Source organism: Branchiostoma floridae, chromosome 4 (assembly GCF_000003815.2).
Source record: "Branchiostoma floridae strain S238N-H82 chromosome 4, Bfl_VNyyK, whole genome shotgun sequence".
Taxonomy (NCBI): domain Eukaryota; kingdom Metazoa; phylum Chordata; class Leptocardii; order Amphioxiformes; family Branchiostomatidae; genus Branchiostoma; species Branchiostoma floridae.
The window spans coordinates 31,899,831-31,923,430 of NC_049982.1; the positions used below are offsets into that span (position 1 = coordinate 31,899,831).

A 23,600-nucleotide genomic window follows, 5' to 3' on the forward strand; every position below is an offset into this window, starting at 1 on the left:
CAAATGGTGCCCCACAATAAATCAGCACAGGATCAAGCCATTGTGATGACTGGTTTCCATGGTGACAGAGAATCCTGTACTCCTATTGGACGGACCTTAAATCACTTTCATCATATGACATGAGACAAAAAAAGATACACACATCCTAACTTTTCATCAGCCACTTCTATCTTAACGATGGCATTCTTGTTGTGAAGATATACACTGTGTATCAACGGTTCTAGACAGCATCTGTCCTTTGATGGAATTTTGATGCTGGGACAGACAAAAATCGGCATATAAAGATATTAATTTAACTAAGTCTACCAGCAAATTTGCCCCTCAAAATAAAGGAAATAGCATTTCAGAGAGACTAGATTTCAAGATTATTATTGAATAGTTAAACTGTAATATCCAACACGAAAAGTGGACTCACCCAAATTTTTGACTGAACAAGATTTTAATGAGGAGCATACCCCCAGACCCCCCTAGCTATAGGATTGTTGTGAATTCCACAGGATTTCCATTCAAAATCCAGGGGACGGAAAAAACTAGTGGCTGGCTAGAACACTGATCAGAACATTCTTTTTAGTCTGATGTTCAAATGAAACCAAAGGCAGACCGGGTTGGCACCTGAAATGTTTATTGATAAAGATACAAATGCTCCCAGGGACTGCCAAAGTGATTGCTGATTGGGTAAGACGGTTGGCCCGTCATGAATGGGAGTGTTTTGATGTGTCTCATAACAGAAGATGGTTGGCTTGGTTTGACTGTACCAGCTACAGTTTGATAGGGTTTGACTGTACCAGCTACAGTTTGATAGGGTTTGACTATACCAGCTACAGTTTGGCAGGGTTTGACTGTACCAGCTACAGTTTGATAGGGTTTGACTGTACCAGCTACAGTTTGGTAGGGTTTGACTGTACCAGCTACAGTTTGGTAGGGTTTGACTGTACCAGCTACAGTTTGATAGGGTTTGACTGTACCAGCTACAGTTTGACAGGGTTTGACTGTACCAGCTACAGTTTGGCAGGGTTCAGAGCTCGAGGGAACCCCCACAGTCTCATCCTGCTGATCCCGCCATCCGGCGCCATGGTCAGGCGGACGTGACTGACCGCTCCCACAGGCTGGACCTGGCCTCCACTCAGGAACCGACGCCGGTGTGCAGACAACTGTGGCAACGATACAGAGAAATCTGTTCAAGGAGATTATGAAATGTGACATGAAATATGATCATCAACATGCAATGTTTGCTTAACACAGTCCTGCCAGGTACCTTATTTTATCTATTTATTAGCAAATGTGATAAAGTACATTACACAGACCCAGGTACCTTAGACCACCATATTGTTGAGGTCTTGGATGTCTGAAGTGTGCATTCCTCAGAAATTACTGATCCTGCATTATTAGATCTCTTTAAATTCAATATTTTTGCTGGTGCGTAGCACCAGCTCTGAGGCGGGAGAAGCGGGTCTTTGGTTCAATGCTTCAATGGTTCAATGGATCAAGCCCTTCTTGTCTCATCCTTACTGCCGCAAGCCTTTTAAACCTACCTTCATGGCATGTTATAGCAGTTGTGGCCATCGTAGTACTAGTAGTTAAAATCTAGCTATATCAAACTCAAATATACTAATATGGTCATATTTATCGGAGTAGAGCAGTACATAATCAAGCTTATCGTATCAGGTTAAAATTTTGTGTCAGCTTCTCACAAACTAGAGTACAAAGTGATTTCCGTTATATTTTTTAGTTTAGTTTAGTTTATTTATTTTACCAGCAGTAACACTCAGGTACATAACAACCTGTTTTTCAGGCAATGCTGGGTAAACAAAAATACAATTTAAAACTTTGCAATATTACAATAACACATACAATAGTGCATAACCACAAAACGACATATCAAAACTCACAATTTCACTTGTCATTTCCATCTAGACCTCACAGTTCCTTGATAAACTTAACCAGTCCCAGAGTCTTGCGGTGCTTCAGTGACAGTTTGTTCCACAGTTGGGGGCCAAAAGATTTTAAGCTTCCCTCGTAGCACTTCAGGCTTGCTACGGGACAGTTCAACTGGTGAGGGTCCCAGTCAGCGAACATTTTAACAGCCGTGCGGGTGCGAGCTCTTATAGTTGGTGGTGACTTCCACCTGAACATTTCAGATATGTACAAAGGGGCTTTTCCTCGTACAGCATTGAAAACTGTGGCCAGACTGATTTTTTCCGCCCGATTTCTCACCGACACCAACCCCGCCTCCGCTAACAGTTGACCAACTGGGACATGATCCCGGAGTGTGTAGCCTGTAATCATCCTTGCAGCTCTAAACAGCAGCCTGTCGAGTTGCAGCATTTGTGTTTTCTTGCCCTGTACAAGGCTTGGCAACCACGCCGCGCCACAGTAGTCCAAGTGCGACAACAACAAGGTTTGACACATAGTATGTAATATTCCTTTTGTTACGTATGGTTTTGCACGTCTCATTGCACTGAGGCCACTGAATATTTTTTTCGTGATATTTGTTATGTGAGCTGACCACTGGAGCGATGGGTCTAGAGTGATGCCCAAATATTTGAAAGTGTTAACTTGCTCATAAATGTTAACACCGTCTGTGATCTGAACTGTTGTCCCAACATGTCTCAGCTTCTGAGGAACCCCGAATAGCATAGACTTTGTCTTGTCATGATGGAGAGAAAGTCTATTATCAATTAACCAGTCTGACACTCTCTTCATATCCTGGGAAACTGCCTCTTCACACTCTTTCATCGTGCCCGCCGAGTAATAGATTGCGGTGTCGTCTGCATACAGGTGTATTTTGCATTTTTCTAGAACCTGTGGCACGTCGTTGACATATAAACAGAACAGCAAGGGACCAAGTACGCTCCCCTGTGGTACCCCGCAGGTGACTGCACCCATCTCTGAACATTGACTTTGCAGACTAGTGCATTGTGAGCGACCAGAGAGGTATGATGTAAACCATTTTGTTGCATCCCTATCAAAACCCAGTTTCTTGAGCTTACTCAACAGAATGGCATGATTCACAGTGTCAAATGCTTTGCGTAAGTCTAGGAAGAGAGCAACTGTGACCTGGCGACTATTATTGGCCGACCTAATGTCCTCCATAATCTTCAAAACTGCAGAGGCAGTACTGTGGTTTCTCCGAAACCCACTTTGGTATACCGTGAGAAGGTTGTTCTGGGCCATGTAGCGTGATACTTGGTTACCAACGAGTTTTTCCAACACTTTGAATGTTACACTCAGTACAGAGACAGGACGGTAGTTGGCCACATTAGTTCGATTACCGGACTTGTAAATGGGTGTGATAGGTTAAATATGTGTGTCAGTGGTCTGACAATGACAGGGGCGGAGTCCTTAAGCAGTTTTGAGGGGATATTGTCCAGCCCAGTGGCCTTCTTTGCTTTCAATCTGAGAAGTTCACTTAGCACTGTCGATTCGTCAACTGACTCAAAGCTGAACTCTGTACTAGGCTCCGGTATGTGTCGGAGAGGATCTTTCTGGGAGGTTGGCATACTATCGGCAAGGCTTGTAGCACAAGTTGCGAAGTAGCTATTGAACTCTTGAGACATTTCGCTGGGGTCCGACATATTGGTACCGTCAGGTCTCGCCAAGTTCTGAACTTGACACTTCCCTTTGGATTTCCCTGTGAAGGCGTTAATAATTTTCCACATGAGGCTTTGATCTCCTTTCGCTTCTGTCACAGCTTCAGCAAAGTGGATTTTCTTTGCCTTTCTGACTGCTGATGTTGTCTGGTTCCTTATCACCCGGTAGACCTCCCAGTCTTTTCCCTCCTTGGTTTTGATTGCTTTGCGTCTTGCCGCGTCGCGTCGCCCCATCATGTTTTTTACCCTGTCCGTCATCCAAGGAGCAACAGTGTTGTTATCCCTCACTCTCCTCTTGCACAGCGGAGCGAATTTGTCAGCTACATTCAGGAAAATATCCTTAAAAGCATCCCAAGCATCCGTTACATCAGTGCAGTCTAATACTGTATCCCAGTGAACTGACTTGAGTCCATCAATAAAAGATTGTTGGGTGTACTGCTTGTAAGACCTGTATTCACACCAGCATGTACCGCATGCCTCTCTTCCTGCTTGTGCACAGGCCAGGATAAGGTTGTGGTCCGACGGTCCCCATGCCACACTTGCACTTGATCTGAAGCGGTCTGGGTTTGTTACAAACATATTGTCAATACACGATTCTGTGGACTCTGTTATGCGAGTGGGTTGAAGTATGATAGGTACTAACTGGTACAATCCCATTAGGAATTCCACAGATGACAACGCTTGGGTTGATTTTAACAAGTCTGAATTGAAGTCCCCCATGATTATGACATCTGCATTTTCTTCTTCAGCAGTTGTATTGAGTTTGTGTACAAGTCCTTCTGCAGAGTCCCTCCATTCAGAGCCAGCGTTGGGTGGGCGGTAGATGCAAGCCAACAGAGTTTTACGGGCCTTGTTTGGCTTGATGTCCACACAGCAAACCTCGACGTCCGCCTGCTCAAGATCATGTCGACGCTGGGCTGGAATAGTCTGTTTGACATATACACCCACACCCCCGCCATGCCGGTCCCTGTCTTTCCTGTACAAGGTGTATCCGCAAACCTCCACGAGAGTGTCTGGAATGGTGTCACTTAAGCGAGTTTCAGTTAGCCCTAGTACATGTATACGGGTATTCTTCAGGAGTAACTGCTGGATCTCATGTAGATGTCGCGAGAGAGAGACCACATTGTAGAAGGCGTACACCAGGCCCTTTCTCCAGTGAGGCAGTCCATCCACAACTGGGCCAGGGTTTGGGGCAATATCTCCAGCCAGCAGTAGTGTGGTACAAACAAGAATGTTAACAGTTTGCCTACGCCTGTCTGTACAAGTAGTTGACGGTGCAAGAGACCTTACTCCGAGCAGACCAGGGTTGAGTTTTACGAGGTTGGGAGACTGAGTAATCCATGTTCCTGACTTTGCGTTTACAATGCTAGTACTCTTATCCCATTTAGGGAGAACGACTGGTCGTGGTAACACCGCTAACAGTAGTACACTAGCAAGTAATGTCACAGGAAGACCAAGGGTTACTGCCCCCTTCACAACACGACAAACTCCTTTCACAGCTAGCATGGTCTAGTTAGTGCTACTTGCGATCATACAGGAAAACAATAACAAATACACGGTAGTTCAAAGCGTATTGCACAAGTATTTCTACAGCTACTGCATGCGGTGCTAATTTAATTAACGTTACAGCTTGAAGATCGGCAGGGTTCTTTGACTAATTTGCATACCAATACACAGCCGGAAATTAGGTACCACTTTTACGAACAAGAACAAATAATACAGCTAAATTTAGTCTACGGTTCACATTAAATCAGAACGATGTGACATCGTCTCATATCGCATCACAAATGAAAAGCAAAACTAGCTGAACCTTGCATGGGCATGGAGCGGCGCTGTCTGAGGCGCAAACCTCCACCGACAGAAAACGGGTGGATCCCGGTCTGAGGACTGTTTCCTCTCAAATGTTTGTTGAATAAAAATCACGAACGGCAGAAATAGCACTGTCAACAGCCAGGAAAGGTTTGCCAACTCAGACAACTCAACTCTGTCGCCAGTCCGGCGGTAATGCAATTAACGTTTCAGTTTGGAAACCAGCAAGTGTCTTTGCCTATATACATAGATTATGTTAATTAGCCTTAACCGTTGAGTTAACGTCACTGCTAGCTGCTATTTGTTGGACAGAAAAACGCCTGTTCAAAGGGAAAGTCACACGAAAAAACGCGATAAATGATATTTCAGCTGTCAGTATTTGCATTTCATTCTTTAAAGATAATTATTGGCGAGAGAAGCGGTTACTTCAACCAACGAATGCATGAATGCATGGATCACTCAATTTAACCAAACCCTTCTACACGTCCTTCTATACGCCCGATGATGTAATGGTGTCACCGTGGCCTAGCGGCCCACGGCACTGGGTGAAGGTAGCAATTTGCTTCTGCAGCCGTGAATCGTGGGTACAATCCCCACTTATTACCATTTTTTTTTCTTTGTTAGACAAATCTCAGGTAATGTTTTTTTTAATAGAAGACAGACCAATTCAGTAATTCGATGTTTAAAAACTCTTTTTTCATGTGATTTTGTTTAACATCCAGGCTTTTTCCAAAATACGCACCAGCCAGCTTTTCTCAGAAGCTTTCTTGTTTAGATACCTTATGGTACCCAGTAGAATTATGAGAGAGGATCTTACACGAGAGGAACCAAGAATGCCTGCACATATCAGTTCTTTGAACAAGAGAATAAAGTTTACAATTCAACAAGTTCAACATCACCTTAAATGTTATTAATTGGCAATCATAAAATATTGAAAGTTGTTACACCTTGGTGCAGATACCTAATAAAGCAGTCGTATTAACAAATCTGATACATGTACCACTAAACCAGTTTTGTGCATACCTTTGTTGGTCCAAGCAAGGTTTTCCATTTCCCAGTGGCAGCACTGTCTGTCCCAAACACAGCCTCTTCTTCTTTAGGGGACAGTGCACAGGCTATGAGAGAAAACAATAAATGACAGAAATGTATGAGTTTCATGAATCCAGTGGAAGGATACCTACTACTAGAAGCCATTTAATTGCACAACGGATAACCGCACACTTCTGTTGACTGCACAGAATCTCAAAATCCCAAACCAGTGTGATCCAGCTAGATAACTTTGCATTATTGCACCAGCCAAATAACTGTACGATTGTCAATGGCAAATAGGCCGTGCAATTAAGCGGCTTCTACTGTAATGCACAACGCACCCAGCAGAACATTTAAATCCTGTAGGATACGAAGTCTTTTAGATGTGATATATACATATTTTTAAAAAATTATTTTGGCACATCACACTGTCAGATTTCCAATGGAGGACACCATCTCTTTGTCATGGGGCCAAGGCAGTGGTTGGCCAGTTTGAATAAAAAGACTGCATATATCACAAGATCTTATAGTGCTTTGTGTGTTCTTCATATGATTCATACATTTTTGCATAAGATTTTTTTAATTTTTTTCATTACATTCATAAGGGTTTCATAAAATTTGTGCAAATGGTTCAGCATCCCAGACAATCTTTACTGTGGTAAATGAATCATGACCCAGCTGATGACTTAGTTGGAAAAAAAAAGATTATCAAAATGATTTTATTATACCTTCAATTCTGCAGGAGTCTGGGTAATTTCCCTTGAAGTGATTGGTGTCAATTTCAATCTGTGGAAACAGTAGTAATACATAATTACTTCATTAGATACCAACATTATACAACATTTTCACCAGACAATTTGAATATCATTTATGTACAGTATACCTACTGTTTGGTGGTACTGAATTTACTTGAATCCTGTGTTTTCAAACTTGAAAAGGTTTTTTCACATTGGAATGGGCGTTGTCCTTAGTGCTGAATATGTTATCACATGAGTATGGAAACCATATGTGAAATCAAATAGAGCAAGTTGGTGATACACTTCTAGGAAGGGTGCAAAACTATACACAATGCTTTTGTGTACAACATTTCTTCTATGCTGAATGAATTTTACAACTTGTAGTACATGATCTATTAGTTTGTAAAAACAATGAAAGTTGGTATCTATGCAAAATCACTTGGGGAAATGAGAAGAAAACATCATAAATTTGAATTAATCCAGTTCAAGATGTGTTCAAGATTGAGGAACATGGGGTGCATTCTTCATTTCAGTTTCTCCATTTTACCTTTCAGTCCCATGGATTTGTCTGAGACTTGCCCCAAATCAGGGGTGCATATTTTGATTGGGATAGTATAGTTAAATCAAGAAAATATGGCATACTGTAATGCGTAAATAAGTTAGCAGGGATTTAATTTCGCGGTAGCGGGTAAATGGACTTTTCGCGGTGGTTTTAATTTCGCGGTAGCACCATGCACTGTAGTCTCTTACTGTTATGGAAAAATGTTCGCGGTGGTTTTAAATTCGAGTGAAGCGGCCGCTGCAAAAACCGCGAACATTAATCCACCGCGAACATTTCTGCATTTATAGTATTAGACTATATTACTGAGTCCTTGGTGTTTGTGATGACACCATGTAATTACAAATCAACAACTCACCTTCAGAATGACTCCAGGATGTCCGAGTCTGTAAACAGCCCACTCACAACCTACGTGACATTGATATTGATAGTAAGCACCCTTAGATATCATGTGCCTAGAGTACATGTACAATACATTAAGTCTGACATAACTAGAAAGACAAAATGCAAAATGTTTTCCCTATTGCCTTTTTGTGAAGCTACTTGCATTCAGTACTATACCATTAGGCTTGCCCTATGGTATTGTGTGGTTGTGAAATAAAAAATTACCAATACAGGTTTTTGCTATCACAAACCTGTAATTGTTCAGATTTGCTGTACAGCTAATACTCCGTTTATATTTACTGAGGCAGCTAATATGCTGATGTCAGCAGCAGTTCTGATTGGTTCACAGCAGTACTACGCTCTGATTGGTTCACGAGAGAAGAAGAAAGAACATACCAGCAAAAACAATGTTTTCCCATTTGATTATTGGAATATGATACATCTCATTGGAACTTTTGTAACAGATAAGACTCTTTTTGATATTGCACAAATAAAACTATATTCAAGTTTCTGGCCAACTATCCAGCTCTAGACCTTGCTATTGTAGAGCATCATCAATATATGACGGTCGTAAGTCTAGAACAAACCGATATAGCAACTCACCGATTCCCTATATGAGCAATCTGCTCAATGCATCCGGACCATAATTCCAGCATTAGTCATTTATCATATCCATGTCACCAAAATAATACTCCCCTGTTATCAGACAATCGTCCAAATGACATTTTAAACTATGAATATATAGTATATAGTACTTATTCCTAGTAACGTGTAATATTCGACTCTTTTTATTGTGTGTTTCCAATGTAAATTGAATATAATTCAGTGGTCCCACTGCGAATTTCATCATCATCATCATCATCAATATCCTATGATAAGTTTGACTGTAGAATACCACATACCTGGCACCATCAGAACACCACTCTTGTCAGCTTGTAGTACGGGAGGCCTGTCCAACTGTGGACATGGGAAGACTTAGATGTAAAAATTATGTACAAAGATTCAAACAACAATTTTCAAATTGGACTGGTGTTGTCCTTAGTTCTGAATGTGTTATTACACAGTATGGGGACCATGTAAAGATGCATACAGTAGAATTTGCATTATGCTAATGGCTACTTTATTAGCATAAACAATGCAGAAACTTCATTTATCTTTTGTGGTCAATGGCAGTCATTTCCTATTAAAGATCTAGTAGCTTTACTAAAGGTGAAGACAATGGAAGGTAAATTATGCTAATAATGGCCTAATTTGCATAACTGATGTCAAGTCAAAGTTCCTTCCCGTGCCTGATGGCGCATAGGGCGGCACCAATCTCCGTTTCAGTAGCCCTTGGGCCACACAACGCAATCACTACAGCAGGGGGCTAGTCCACTGGTAGTGGTGTGTGTTCAACTTCCATACTCTTTCCCGAATGCTGAGTGCTAAGCAGAGAAAGAAGCATGTACCATTTTTAAAGTCTTTGGTATGACTCGGCCGGGGTTTGAACTCACGACCTACCGAATGCAAGGCGAACACTCTACCCACTAGGCCATTGCACCGGTTTGATGTAGAAACTTCATATTTCTTTTGTAGTAAATGGTGGGAACTTCATATGAGAGGGAAATATATGCTGCATTTTCTTTACAATGTTGCCTTTTGGTTTTTCAAATTGGAATGGGTGTTGTCCTTGGTGCTGAATGTGTTATCAAAGAAGTATGGAGACCTTGGTGAAGGTACTTTCAGGAAAGTTCTGTACAACAGAATTTGCATCATGCTTATGATGACCTAATTTGCATACTCAATGCAGAAACTTCATACTTCTTTAGCAGTCATTTCCTATTGGGGATGGAGTAACTTTAAGGTGCATACAATGGAATGTGAATTATGCTGTTGATGACATGATTTGCATGATCAATGCAGAGGCTTCAAATTTTTGTGGTAAATGGTGGGGACTTCATATGGGAGGAAAATAAATGCTTAATATCCTTTGAAATGTTGCCTTTCTATTTTTCAACTTGGAATGGGTGCTGTCCTTAGTGCTGAATGTGTTATCACACACGTATGGAGAGCATACGAAATCTGCTGCATGGAGTAAGTGCTGAAAATGTTAACATTTTACTTTCACGCAAAGTGCTGTTACATGTTCAACGGTTAGTGTTGTACTCAATTATATCATTTAGGGGACATAATTGCCTTAAACAATGAATACCTTCATACAAATAAACCTATCACTCTCACCAATAAAATGTATATCATAAGTCATTTTCGACTACTTTATTTTAATTAGGAAAAGCAAAATGGTCTGTTTCCTTCCAACTTTCCTAAAAAAGCACTGTACTATAATTGCTTGTGACTCTGGATAGCTTGAAAGCATGATGGTGTGTTATGTTGAAGGTGGTTATACCTAGCCTGGTATCCAGCCGTATTAGAGCTCCTGAGTCTGCTCTACGCAAATATGGAGAGGACAGAAGACTCAGGAGCTATAATACGGCTGGATACAAGGCTAGGTTATACCAGCCATACAGATACTAATACATATAGAATACAACACGGTGTATTCTGTATCACCCGAGGTACCAGGGCTGGGACCGAGTTGTATTCTATATATGTCATACCCACCTGAGAAAACTCCTGTTTTGATGCGAAATGCGCCAGAAGTTGAACAAATTTGGTGCCCTCGAACAAAAAGTGTTGCAACAGTAATGTTCCAACGTCCAAATCAGGTATTCGAACTTTTGATAGCGCCGCACTCGGCCCGCTCAAAACAATTTGATTTATTCGAATGGAGCCCGTGTGATACGCCTTCGGAACCTGTGCGATACGGAAGTTATGGCCCGGTCCGGTACACCCGTATAGAACGTTTTCGCGTCACAGGTATGACATACAGATTGTTTCCTACCCTGCGTGCAGTCTCCCAGCCGTCACCCATGTTCTCGGCCCTCCCCAGCCCAATGGCGTTCCTGGGATGTCCGTAGTGGGCGTTGCTGAACCCCAGACACACCCCTCCGTTCTCCATGGCAACCAGATCTACCAGCTGATGAGACAAACAAACTGGTTACTATGGCAACCTAGACAACTGTCTAGTCATATATAGGAATCAATGACAAATCTTTTAAAAATGACTGACTTCTGTTTACTTGTCGATGCCATCACTTACATGTAGTTCTCACAAGAAGATATTCACATGCAATGCCTTTTATGAAGATTGTGTTGCCTTTTTCTGCATACATAACATGTATATTCATATATATGTATGTATGATAAAGACTTACTTCACTGTTTTTCACTGTAGACCAGTCTTTACTGCCAATGCCATATACACGCAGTCTGGCAATACCACCATCTGTGAAAAAAAAGTGATCTAGAATTTAGAATGGCAACATCTCCTTTTGTTAGGCTCACCCTATATAGTAGGTGAGTTCTAGTATTGTGTGTGAGTAAAAAAATGGTCATATTTACAATAACGCAGTTCTGAGCTCTGATTGGCTCCTGACAGGAGAGGAAATAAAAAGAACACACCAGCAAAAACAATATGTTTTTCCCTACTGAGGGAAACATCTGTATGAAAAGAAATATAACTGCTCTAACAAGTAGACCAAATATTCACTATACTTTGAATCCATATAAACAGTAGCCTGGGTACCATACAGAAAGTAGTTCGCTCTGACAATCATTTTACGCTATATATATTGCTTCTCTGCAGTTCTGTCTGGGATCCTTGACCATTTTAACATCTGGAATCATCCAAACTTTGGACGAAGGCGCTGATTGGTCCCTTAACATGAGCGAATTAAGGAATGGGTCCAAGCGATCGTTCGCACAGGCGTTCCAACACCCAAAAAGCCCTCCTTCCGCTTGCGGGAGGGCCTGTTGTCATTGAACATGCGCTCTAGAACCCATTCCTTAATTCGCTCATTAACCAAATGGTTTAAATGTGCAGGTCTCCAGACGGATAACAGAAGCAAACATAGGAATGAACTACTATCCAGATGGTACCCAGGCTATAATGCTAGTTCACCTTTATCCGTGGGGTGACCTTTATCCGTTGTCTTAAAACAGCACATTTAGAAGTATTAAGTCTGCTGATAGTGGTTTCAAGTTTACAATATTTTCAAAATGTTCCGATTTAAAAGCATCGTCCGTCGACTCTATATTCCTAAATACGTTTTTTGTACAAACAACGAATATAGGTTACCCTCGGATAAAAGTGAACCAGCGTTATAATTAGCGTTCGGGAAACATTGGATATTGTACATTGGACATTAGAAGGCTAGAGATCAGTACCTGGGTACATGTTGAGTCTGACATGAGTCCATCTCTGTGTGCTGGAGATGGGGAAGTAGTTCTTACATGTGTCAGGATAGCCTGGTCTCAGGGGCGTCATGGGAACTAACTCTGTCCATTTCTACAAACAGAAGCAATTGGAAGTGTTCAACCGAAGGAAGAAAACAACCAGGATGAATCTGATTGAATTGTATCATTTTACAAACAGGTTTCAATATGGTCTCTTATAGTGGAACACCCAAATTGTACACACATTCAAGAAGTACTGAAAATGCAGAAACGCTCGCAGTGGTTTTATGTTCATGGTTTTCGCAGTGGCTGATTCATATCACAGCGAACTTAAAACCACTGCAAACATTTTTCACTACAGTCTATGGTGCTACTGCAAACTTAAAACCCCAGCAAACACTCCATTTTCCCGCTACCGCAAAAGTAAATCCCCGCAAACTTAAATGCATTTACAGTACATATGTAACGGGAGGTGCCCCAACACGGTACGCTTTTTCTTGCGCTCAAACTCATGGCGCTCCATCACTAGTTGCCTGAGAGTGGTCAAATTTTGATGACTGAATTTTTTACACATGGATTTGAACAACATACTTGAATAAGAAATGCATTCATGTGGTTCATGAACCTTTCGCGCTGCGTGTTACAAGCGGCAAACACTGTGAGACAATTTCGTGTATGTAACCTTCCAATTTTGTGCTATGCTGGACAGTGTGCCTAACTTGCCTAACTAGCTTTTTTACATTTTGCTCTCTTCAGAAGTAAGTGGTAAATTTAAGTACACAGAAAAAAATTAACAGTATGATATTTTAGCTTTCTTTTGACAGTAAAATCGTGACTGTATGTACTTCTTGTCTCACATGAGGAAGGCTGTAGAGTCGATTCCACATTACCAAGAGGGTATTTCTTGCCTTTTGTTCCAACATTTTGAAAATCTTTATAACATTCTAAATGTGATAAGTAACTGATTAGAACTATTTATAACATCTGTGTGATGTCCTAAATATTTTCTATAGTGTTCATACATGTTAGAAACATTTCTAACATCAAATCCATTATTTCTGTTAGTTTCTAACCTGTTCCAACATAGATTCATCATTTGTGATCACATGTGATCATATGTTCGAACAGTGAAACAAAATGATGAAACTGGGTCAGTGGGCTGGGAAGAGGGCAATTCACACATCCCTGCCAAGTACAGGAAATTGTGTCTGTCTGACAGCTTTTCACAAAAGAGCCACTAGTGTCTACTAAAGAAAATCTAAAGATAGAAGACCCAAACAAAAGGCCCATCTTAGCAGCTTTGTTTATTGGGGTAATAAAAGTTTTTATGGAGAAAAAAATGACTCAAATTGTTGGAACATATGATCACATGTTCCAACAATAACAAAAACACATAGATGTTTCTAACTTGTTCTAAATAAAGAGATATTTGTACCATTAATTTACCAATGTTTCCAACATATATAGATAGGTTCAAACATGTTCAAACTTTTATTTTCAATTGTTTGAACAATTTAGAACTTCAGTGACTGAAATATTCTTTTGCTTAGAATAGTTCAAACTTATTACAAATATTATTTCAAAACCCTCTCGGTGACTCGGAATCGACTCTACCTAGAACAATCCAGCTGATGTTTTTACGGGCAATGGGCTGAATGCACTGATTGTGAATGCCCGACTAAAAAAACCATTACGAAAAAACGACACCGCCAACATCAACAAAACTCTGTCTGATTATATGAAAATATCATCTAACATGCATTGGCATAATACCGGTCATAAGCCTTATACCGGTCGATTAAAAATAGTGGAACTTAAAGAGATCTACACATGCAACAATAGTTATTTCTGAGGTATGCACACTTCAGACATCTAGGTGTCCAATACATAATTTACAAAGCATCGATAACAATGCATTCGAAGACAACAAGGCCAAAAGTTTTCAGGTCATTTTCGGGGCAGGCGAGCTCGTCGTGGGACAAACACACTGTCACGTTCATCGCCAGATTTGTAGATAATAATCACATGTGCTCACGGCACAAGACGAGCATGATTCAACAGCAATCTTGAATTTCTTTTGGTGACCTACAACTCGTGTAAAAGTGTGAGGAACCGTTGCATTATCGCCCGGATCTACGGCTGAATGGGTCAAATTGAACGTACGCCGCCATTTTCCCGCCATTTTTAATGCTACGCCAGCAGTAAAGTTTTACGTCATAGCGATTGTGACGGACCAAAATTAAATGACAATTCTTGTCAGTATACGCCCATTTTCTCATGACTTTTTGTATGCTCATGCAGATTTTTGTTTTGTGCAACTACTAACAGGAAAGAAAGGAACAACAGAGGATGTATAAAGGTACATAGCGGCAGTTAATTGTGCCGTGTTTTGTTCGGCCGGTATAGTGCACCCCCTTCCAACCACGCGCCCGTTCTCCGTGCAATTCCGCGGTGTGTTCCAATTACGATATTATGTTTTTAGCAGGACCAGAGAGACAAAATAATTTACACAGAAGAAGTGGCAAAGGTAAGCTGTAACAGCAACATGTAACTGGAGAAAATGATGCGTTGATCATTTGCCAAATTAGCATTGATTGAGAAATTGCAGTAAACCGACCGGTATTATGCCAATGGATGTTACATCTCTCTATCAAGTCTTATTTTCATAGACAGCACGAATCATTTGTTACAGTCAAATAAATCTTTGGAGCGTTCTCTAGTCTGCCACCTTCACGGCCACACTCCCTTGGGAGTACAATGGTGGCAATGCTTATGTCGCTTCCTTTTGGTTGCTTTTCTACTCAACAAACATTTGAAGACCCATATTCATAGTGTTTTATGGAGCTTTATTTATGTGTATCATGGCAGTTGTGTGACTGCTTGGAAGAGTTCGTATAGTTAGCGACACGAGCCGCCAATACGCAGAGGCCGGTGACAGCAGTGATTCAGCACTGTCAACATTACTGTTAGAATTCTGTTTTTTAAAAAAACATGAAGTAAATATGTTAAAGTATACTTGGAATGCAAATTAAAGCTGTGTGCATGGACCTGGTTTATTTACCTTTGTAATCAGCATAGTCAGTGGCAACAAACACGGTGTACTTATGGATAATAAGATCAGCAAAAAATCCGTACCATCTTACGACGGGAACCGTCTTAGGGCGGCCCCCGTTACATTATAATGGAAGCTCATCTGTGTTTTCATTGGTAGTAATCATAGTAAAACACTAATTCTACTCCAGCATTAAGGTGTACATGGATCAAATTTTCAATGACCACTGTCACATTCTTCAGGGTTAATAATGACCAATCACTTCAGGTCTTACAGATACCTGACATAGCAATAGGACTCAAATGTGAAGAGGCACAATGTTCTGAAAGCAAAGTCCTGGTGATGTTTTCTGTAAGAAGAAGTTTTCATACCTCAGTTTTCATCTTCTCCATAGCAGTTATCTGCTGTGGGGAGGCAGCAGTGCCCATTTTGGACTGTCTGGTTGGGAATGTGGTACCTACACAGGGCAGGAAAAAACTTCCAGTCAATCTACATACATTCCATACATTTATTATCTACTTGACTTAGCAAAGGCTGTGGTCGTCCATCTGCTTGGGTTTTGCATAGTAATAATGTATACATGTATGTGTTTAGTTTGGTAGGGCTATTTTACATTCAAGGCAGTGCTGTACACAAGAGAGCATCAGAACTTGACAGTATTGTATTGTGAAAGGAAATACATAATTGTAACATCAACTCTCATAATTCTGCCTGGTGCCATAATACTGCCACATCAAGAAGATATTACAATAGAGGCCTTCTCAAGATTGTCTTGAACCCCTATTAAATATCTGAAGTGTATATATCTCAGGATTTAACTGCTGCATTGGTATATATCTATATCATAATTACTCTAAACTATGTGTCCTACCATCTGGTAAGCACGCGGCCTGTAGGGAGAAGCGCGGTGCGTAGTTTCCCGTGAAGTAACTCGTGTCCACCTCCACTCCGCTGATGACCCCTGACACACCCAGCTGGACAATGCACCAATCATGGCCCACCAGCCTCTTCCTGAGGGTATGGGATTAAGGAAGTTTTACACATACTTGTCTCTTTTGGCAGACTTCCTTGTCAAATTGTGTTCTTTCCTCTTTGGTCTTGTGGTGCACCCTCCCAAGCAGGTCTGATCCCATGGAATACCAGAAATGCCTTCCGGTATCCTGCCAATACAGCCTAGGTTTCAGGGTGTTAGGGGTGTGGCGACTCACAAAATGCCTTAGTTCATGTTGTCAATGGTGCCATATGAGGTCAACAACAAGACAAACAGTATTGGCATTATGTTTCAGAGTTCTTTCTACATCCAGACTTGTTTATATCTAAGATATGTCAGGTCTGAGAGTAAAGGACAGACACCTGCCATGGCACCACCAAATACTGACTGAAGAAACTATTACAATAACCCCAAAATAAAACAGAGGTGCGTGCCGCATCGTACGCTGTTTGTCTGCTATATGTTCGAAATTTGTAATCTTGTCGCTGATTGTCCCCCAACAAATCAGGCATGCTCAATTGATTCATAAGATGCCTAAAAGACACCTTGAAACCTCGGCTCGAAATGCAGGGGTGACACTTGGCATTTGTGTATGCCGCGGAATAAGCCCTGCAAATTTTGACAGTTTGAAGATGCGTGCATTAAGAGGCTATCAAAAGCTTAAAAGATAGGATATGGAATGAGGCTTTAGCAAACAGTCAATGATGTCAATGAGCAGGATCTGGATTCTAAGGTCTAACCTGCGTGACTCCCATCCATCCATCCACTTGCCGTACTCTGTGAACACTCCCTCTTTCCATTGGGGTGGGTCGCCCTGGTAACACAGGTAAACAATGTTAAAGCACAGTTTAAAGACTGATACATACAATATGCAGGTATTACAGTTATATTATATAATGCATTTCAATTAAACAATGTAAAGTCAACTTGACAATGCCATGGAGGACCAAAAAGTGTGTATTACTAGTAATAAGATTGTATATGGACATCTGATGATTATATGGTTCACAATATACTATATACTTGTTTTTTATGGATCTCAGCATAATGCACTAGTTAGGCCATGTTGATTGATATGGATGACTATAGTACTATGGATGACTGTAGTACTCAACAAACAGGATTACAAACAGAAGTGTGCTACACTTTTAGACGATAACACAACTTATTTGAGATTAGGTAAGAAAGACCCCACAGCCAAGTACAAGAAAGAACTCATTTCAGTGCTACAAAGTATTCAAGAAGACGATTGTTTAAACAATATTAAGTATAGACAAATCTATCCTACTACTGAAGTACCGCCAAAATTCTATGGCTTACCAAAAGTTCATAAGGAAGGAACGCCACTGAGACCCATTGTTAGTTCCATCAATTCAATTACATACAAGTGTTCCAAATTCCTCGCTGAAATTTTGTCACCGTTGGTAGGCAGATCCCAACACCATATAAAGAACTCACAACACTTCGTCGAACTCATAAAAGATCAGAGAGTAGAAAAAGACGAGGAATTGCGTTCCTACGACGTAACAGCTCTGTTTACATCTGTCCCTGTTGACAAAGCTTGTAAGGTAATTTTAGAAAGACTAGAAGAAGATAAAAGCTTGTCAGAACGCACCAAATTAAAGCCCGCCCAGATTGTTGATTTATTGAACACTTGTTTAAAGTGCACCTACTTTGTTCATGATGGGATTTACTACCAGCAAATCCATGGGGCCGCTATGGGGTCCCCAGTGTCCCCTATAGTGTGCAATCTTTACCTAGAACACCTTGAACAAGTTGCTCTTAGCACTGCCCCCCACCCACCATTATGGTGGTATAGATATGTGGATGACACTCATACTAAACTTAAGAAAGCGTACGCTGAGGAATTCACTGACCATTTGAACAGCCTAGATCCGGACATTAAGTTCACTTTTGAACAACAGCAGAACAACTCCTTAGCTTTTTTGGACACTCTTACAGTTATAAAAGAGGACGGCTCGCTGCAGATCAGAATTTACAGAAAGAAAACCCACACTGATCAGTACTTGAACTTTTCTTCCAACCACCCGCTAGACCACAAACTAGGGGTCATTCGCACCTTGTTCCATCGGGCAGAGACCATTATCACTGATCCTCAGGACAAAGAGGAGGAGAAGGACCACGTGATCCAGTCCCTAAAACGGTGTGGTTACCCCGATTGGGCCATCAAAAAGGCAGCTACACCTAAGCCACCCCAGTCAGCACAAACTACAAAAACCACCTCTTCCAAACCTAACAAGGGGCTAGTGGTCTTGCCGTATTCTAAGGGTATTTCTGAAGCACTACGTAGGACCTTCGGGAAATATGGAATAAAGACCTGCTTCAAACCCACCCAGACCTTAAGAAATGTACTTGTATCACCGAAAGACAAAACACCTAGGGAGAGCAAATGTGGAGTAGTCTACCATATACGTTGCCAAGGTAATACAAACAAAGGTCAGTGCAAGGAATCATATATCGGAGAAACAGAGCGCGCATTAAAAACGAGATTCCTGGAACACCAGCGACCAAGTTCTGTGGGCTCGGAGGTATCCAAACATATACACATTGAGTCGCCAGGACACTCAGTGTCTCTTGAAAAAGTCAAAATCCTTGACTCAGAGCCGGAGTTCTTTGCAAGAGGAGTAAAGGAGGCTGTGTACATTCGTGCCCACCGTCCATCACTAAACAGAGACGGGGGACGACACAGGTTATCTGGCATCTACGACCCTCTGCTGCAGTCGTGTGTCCCTGACGTCACGTCCGGAAGTTCAGCAGACGGGTCCATTCCGTGAGCAAGGCTGACGGAGTCGGCTGAAAATTTGGGGTAAGTCCCAACTAATCTTGGTGTTGGTTAAGTAAAGTTTAGTTTTTCCACAATGATATGGATGACATTCTCTGGAATACGGAAAACGTGACGCAAGTGTGCGAGGCAACTTTTTCTTAATTCACACACTTGCATCAGTTTTGCCCGGGTCCCCATGCCAGAGGATGCCATCTGTATAATCAAATCACAATGACAGTACTAAGTTAATCCTTTGGCATTCCATGTTCTCTCGGTCTCGGAAGACTGTCCTCGGATACTGATGCACTTACCTTGATAAGATTATCAGCCACAGCAAACCAGTCATCTGTAGCAAACAAAACCATGCCACCTGCCTGCAGACAAGGAACAATATTCAGTCACTCCAATATTCAATATGACCCTCATATGTCTATTCAGATGGAAATGACTGTCTTTCCTTGATGTAACATAAGGAAAAAAAAACAAAAGACAGCAATTGGCAATATGGGGTACTCTCCCAGCTTGCTTATTCTTTTTCTTCTTCTTCTGCCAGTAGCTAATCAGATATTTAGTCATTATGGTAAATAAAATGTATGAACATATTCTTTTCTTTTACTAGCACACAAAACTATAGGGCGAGCTTAATGGTATCAAGGATGTCATATAGAAATATGACATCCTTGATGGTATCTGAGTATTCACAGAGTAGTTTGGCATGGGTTTACGGAAAAGGCTGGGCTGTCTACCTGGGCTGTCTACCTGGGCTGGCTATCACGTCAGGCTACTTGGACCTACGAAAGCCCATTGGGACAAAAGCTGTTTTAGCAGTAGGGGTTGTTTGAGCTCAATAAGGAAGCTATGTGTGAAGAAACTGTATGTGAATGGGCTGTATGTGAAGGAGCTGTGTTTGAAGGAGCGGTGTGTGAAGGGGCTTTGTGTGAAACAATTGTGTGTGTTACATAACCCAGAGGTTCTGGGTTCAAATCAGTTGATATGCCACCGATCTTGCGCCCTTTGGAAGGGCTATTAAAATGACTTATCGGGCTGATTGGCTAGTTGGTCAAAGGCATCCTGGAGCCGTTCTGTAGTGGCTGTCAGGGTCCAGGCTTCTGCGCCATACATTAGGATCGACAATTGTGATGAACTTAAAATAAGCGTTGCTAAAGTGCAAGGGTCTGGAACAGCTGCCATTCGGTGCTAACTAAGGTGACCTCAATACGATGTCTGTAGCAATTATCCCAGGTGTGGCCATAGGCCTAGTCTTTTCCGTAAGTGTGGTGGGTTCTTTGCCCTATCTAAGGGAGGGCCCTTACCGAAGCTAGGTACTCTTTTCTCTACCCAGTGAACGGAGGTAAGTCGTGTTATATAAAGATCTCTTCCCAAGCGCACAAGATCGGTGGCATATCAACTGATTTGAACCCAGAACCTCTGGGTTATGTAATATACACAGGTCCTTCAAATACAGCTGCTTCACACAAAGCCCCTTCACACACGGCTCCTTCAAATACAGTCACAAACAGCTCCTCCACACACTGCTCCTTCACACAGCTCATACACATAATAATACACAGTTCCTTCACACACAGCTTCTTCATTGAGCACAAACAACCCCTACTGCTAAAACAGCTTTTGTCCCAATGGGCTTTCGTGAGTAGCCTGACGTGATAGCCAGCCCAGGTAGACAGCCCAGGTAGACAGCCCAGGTAGACAGCCCAGCCTTTTCCGTAAACCCGCTTGGCATAAGATTACGAGAAAAGCGTTCTGCATTTTCGCGAAAATCTTGCCTTTCTAGTGTTACCTTTGCACAGGCCAGGTCATTGAGCTGAGTGAAGCTGGGTGGGCTGGTAGTAGAGGACATCTTCAACTTTCTTTAACACTCACCTGGGAAAAAATTGGTTTAGTCATAGCTATTTTCGTTACAAGTAGTGTTTTGAAAGCTTGGACGAGGCAATGATGCATGGTGGTGTCATTACGAACTTTATATGCAAATTAATGTAATATTAAAGCACATGTAGTATGTAACGTTAGTACAGAATCCCAGAAATATCTCAAAACAAAGTCTAACGGAAGGTGCTGTAACTTCGGACGTAAATTAACGAGTTCGACATCGAATTGTATCAGTGTCAGTTGTCTAAAAACTGTTGCGTTTTGACTAATGATAAACGAGAGTGGTGGTGTTTGGGAATTTTCCGTTCAGGAGTTTACTTTACATCATCTGTGCACGATTTACACCATGAATCTCGGCCGGTAAAACAGAAAATTGTTGTTGTAAATATTGCGTTCCACATTGTTCCATTCTAAATAGGGTACCCTAACTTCGGATTACAAATACCTCTGTTTCTCTTTGACTCATTGGAACAATTTTAAGAAAACAGAAAGAAGAATTTTGTGTCAACTAACTTCAGCTTCCCTCTGGTTCGTATTTTTGGACCGTGCGTAAATTTCCGCCAATGCAAGGCCCGCTGTAACTTAGCGATTGTTTACGCCGCTTGTTGCATTCCAAGTCACTTCAACGCTGACGATCTGTTGCTTCGTTTGGCGATGAGACTAAGACCCAATCTATACACAGTTTTTACCGATATCGGTGGATGTGTCGGGAGGGATCTGGAACGCTGGCCGCGGGACACCCGTGGCGCTTGCAGTCATAAACAGCTGTATAGCCTAATGAGCCTGCGTTGTATGCTAATGAGCCTTCCCGAAGTCGGGACACATCTACACGCGCGCGGAAGCTGTCGGGGACCCCTGCTAAGCTATCGGGGACCCCTGCTAAGCTTTCGTACGAATGGTCCGGACCTTTCGGGAGAAATTTTCCCGATATCGTAATGGCGATATAGCAGTTCCATCTAGACGATGAAAAAAAGCTGTCGGCGAATGGTTGTAGGCTCGCCGATATCGGGAAAAACTGTGTGTAGATCGTGCCTAAATTAATACTTCATTTCACACCCATGGCTCTTGAGTATGAGCGCACAAAATGCCACAAATTTGTTACAAGAATGCCGAAAGTGTCGGCAGGCATGTTAACACCGGAAACAGATATGCTGACCCCTGCACGGCACCGCATGTGATCTCAAAGTATGCGGCAAATCCCTCCATCAGTTCAGTGCAAAGTCATTGATATATTTGAACCAAATCCTCGATTTTTTGGGGGACCGCTAGCTGTGTTTTACTTGGTTTATTTTTGGGCAAGCAATGAGAAATTCACTTTCAATTATGTTCGTGTTATGATGCACTCAGCGATTTGCATATTGTCAGATGGGCGGGCCGCGCGCTGACTTCAAAGCCTGTCGCGAACTTTATGTGAGTCTAAGTTTTCATGCAGACATGAGTTTGCTACATCAATGATCCAGTCGCGTCGTGTTTCGTCAGCCGGTCACTGAGATTTTTCAAACTCAAGTTTATACGACGTGTATAAGCTAGATTAAATGCAATTTTACCGATTTGCGAGCCCTACTTGACTTATGTACAGCGCGACCAGAGGTGCCTGCACTGTTGTAGGTACATTTCGAACAGCGGTCAACAGATATGACCGTGACGTAACTTGGGGAGGGCGTTCGACGCCACGCTTACTTCGTAATTTCAGGTCAGTTTGATTGCCAGATAAACTCCCCAGTACCCAAGTTATTGGTGTTTTGTATAGCTGTATGCCTCATGTCTAAAACAACTAAATTTGCAAGGTGATTGTTGAGTAAGTTAAATGTAAGAGGCGCCACTACACAGTGACCTTGTTTCGAACGTAGCCATTTTAAATGCTCAAATTCCTTGGTTACGCAAAAATCGATTATTGTAAACAAAACCGTGTTTCATCCAGACGACAGCTGTGTGCATTAACTTGGGTTCTTCGCGATTTTATTCAGCACTATTGATGAATACAAACATGCCTCATTTCTGCATAAAGGGACAATCAAAAATTAATCCGAAGTTACAGCACATCCGAAGTTACAGCACCCCCCGTTACCTGACTTATATAATCTTCTGTATACTGTAGTCCTAGCCTGGTGTAGCTTAGACAACTAACAGGTTTAACCTTTACTTTCAGGAATGCAAGGTTACATTTTATCACCCCCTAAGGCAACTCGTCCCTGCCTCTAGGCGACCCCCCTTACCTGTAGAAAAGTCTGATAATGTAGTACAAACAAAACATCCCATTTACCAACAGTTTAAACTGTTGAACACCTGTTGAACACCTGTTGAACACCTGCTTACACATGCCGAACACCAACTGAACACCTGCTTACCTTTACCTGTTCCACACATGCACAAAGCTACGTTCCAACCATAGTGCCAAAGTCCGATCTTCAGGATCCCTGCGTTACTAGTGTTGACATACCCTGCTGATTTACTGTTGTTGATATTTACTACCATGACCCCGGAAGCGGAAACAGTCGCCTT

At 41.8% G+C, this 23,600-nt stretch overlaps 1 protein-coding gene across 4 annotated transcripts; it reads right to left on the reverse strand.

Annotated features, from left to right (window-relative positions):
- Nucleotides 1-8: 8 nt before the first annotated feature.
- LOC118414808 (allantoicase-like) lies at nt 9-23,577 on the reverse strand. Of its 4 annotated transcripts, none has more exons than XM_035819065.1 (14): nt 23,447-23,577; nt 21,010-21,087; nt 19,523-19,585; nt 17,167-17,240; nt 16,307-16,446; nt 15,807-15,892; nt 12,375-12,495; nt 11,363-11,433; nt 10,990-11,124; nt 9,011-9,065; nt 8,083-8,132; nt 7,157-7,214; nt 6,423-6,514; nt 9-1,151 (listed from the first exon to the last, which is right to left on the reverse strand). In XM_035819065.1, exons 2-14 carry the CDS (start codon nt 21,067-21,069, stop codon nt 999-1,001), a joined length of 1,158 nt encoding a protein of 385 aa, XP_035674958.1. In that variant the 5' UTR covers nt 21,070-21,087; nt 23,447-23,577; the 3' UTR covers nt 9-998. The 4 variants fall into 4 exon arrangements, with proteins under 4 accessions (XP_035674958.1, XP_035674956.1, XP_035674959.1 ...); XM_035819063.1 differs by having other exon boundaries at nt 21,010-21,092; nt 23,447-23,574; XM_035819066.1 differs by having other exon boundaries at nt 21,010-21,092; nt 23,453-23,538.
- Between the last annotated feature and the right edge of the window lie 23 nt (nt 23,578-23,600).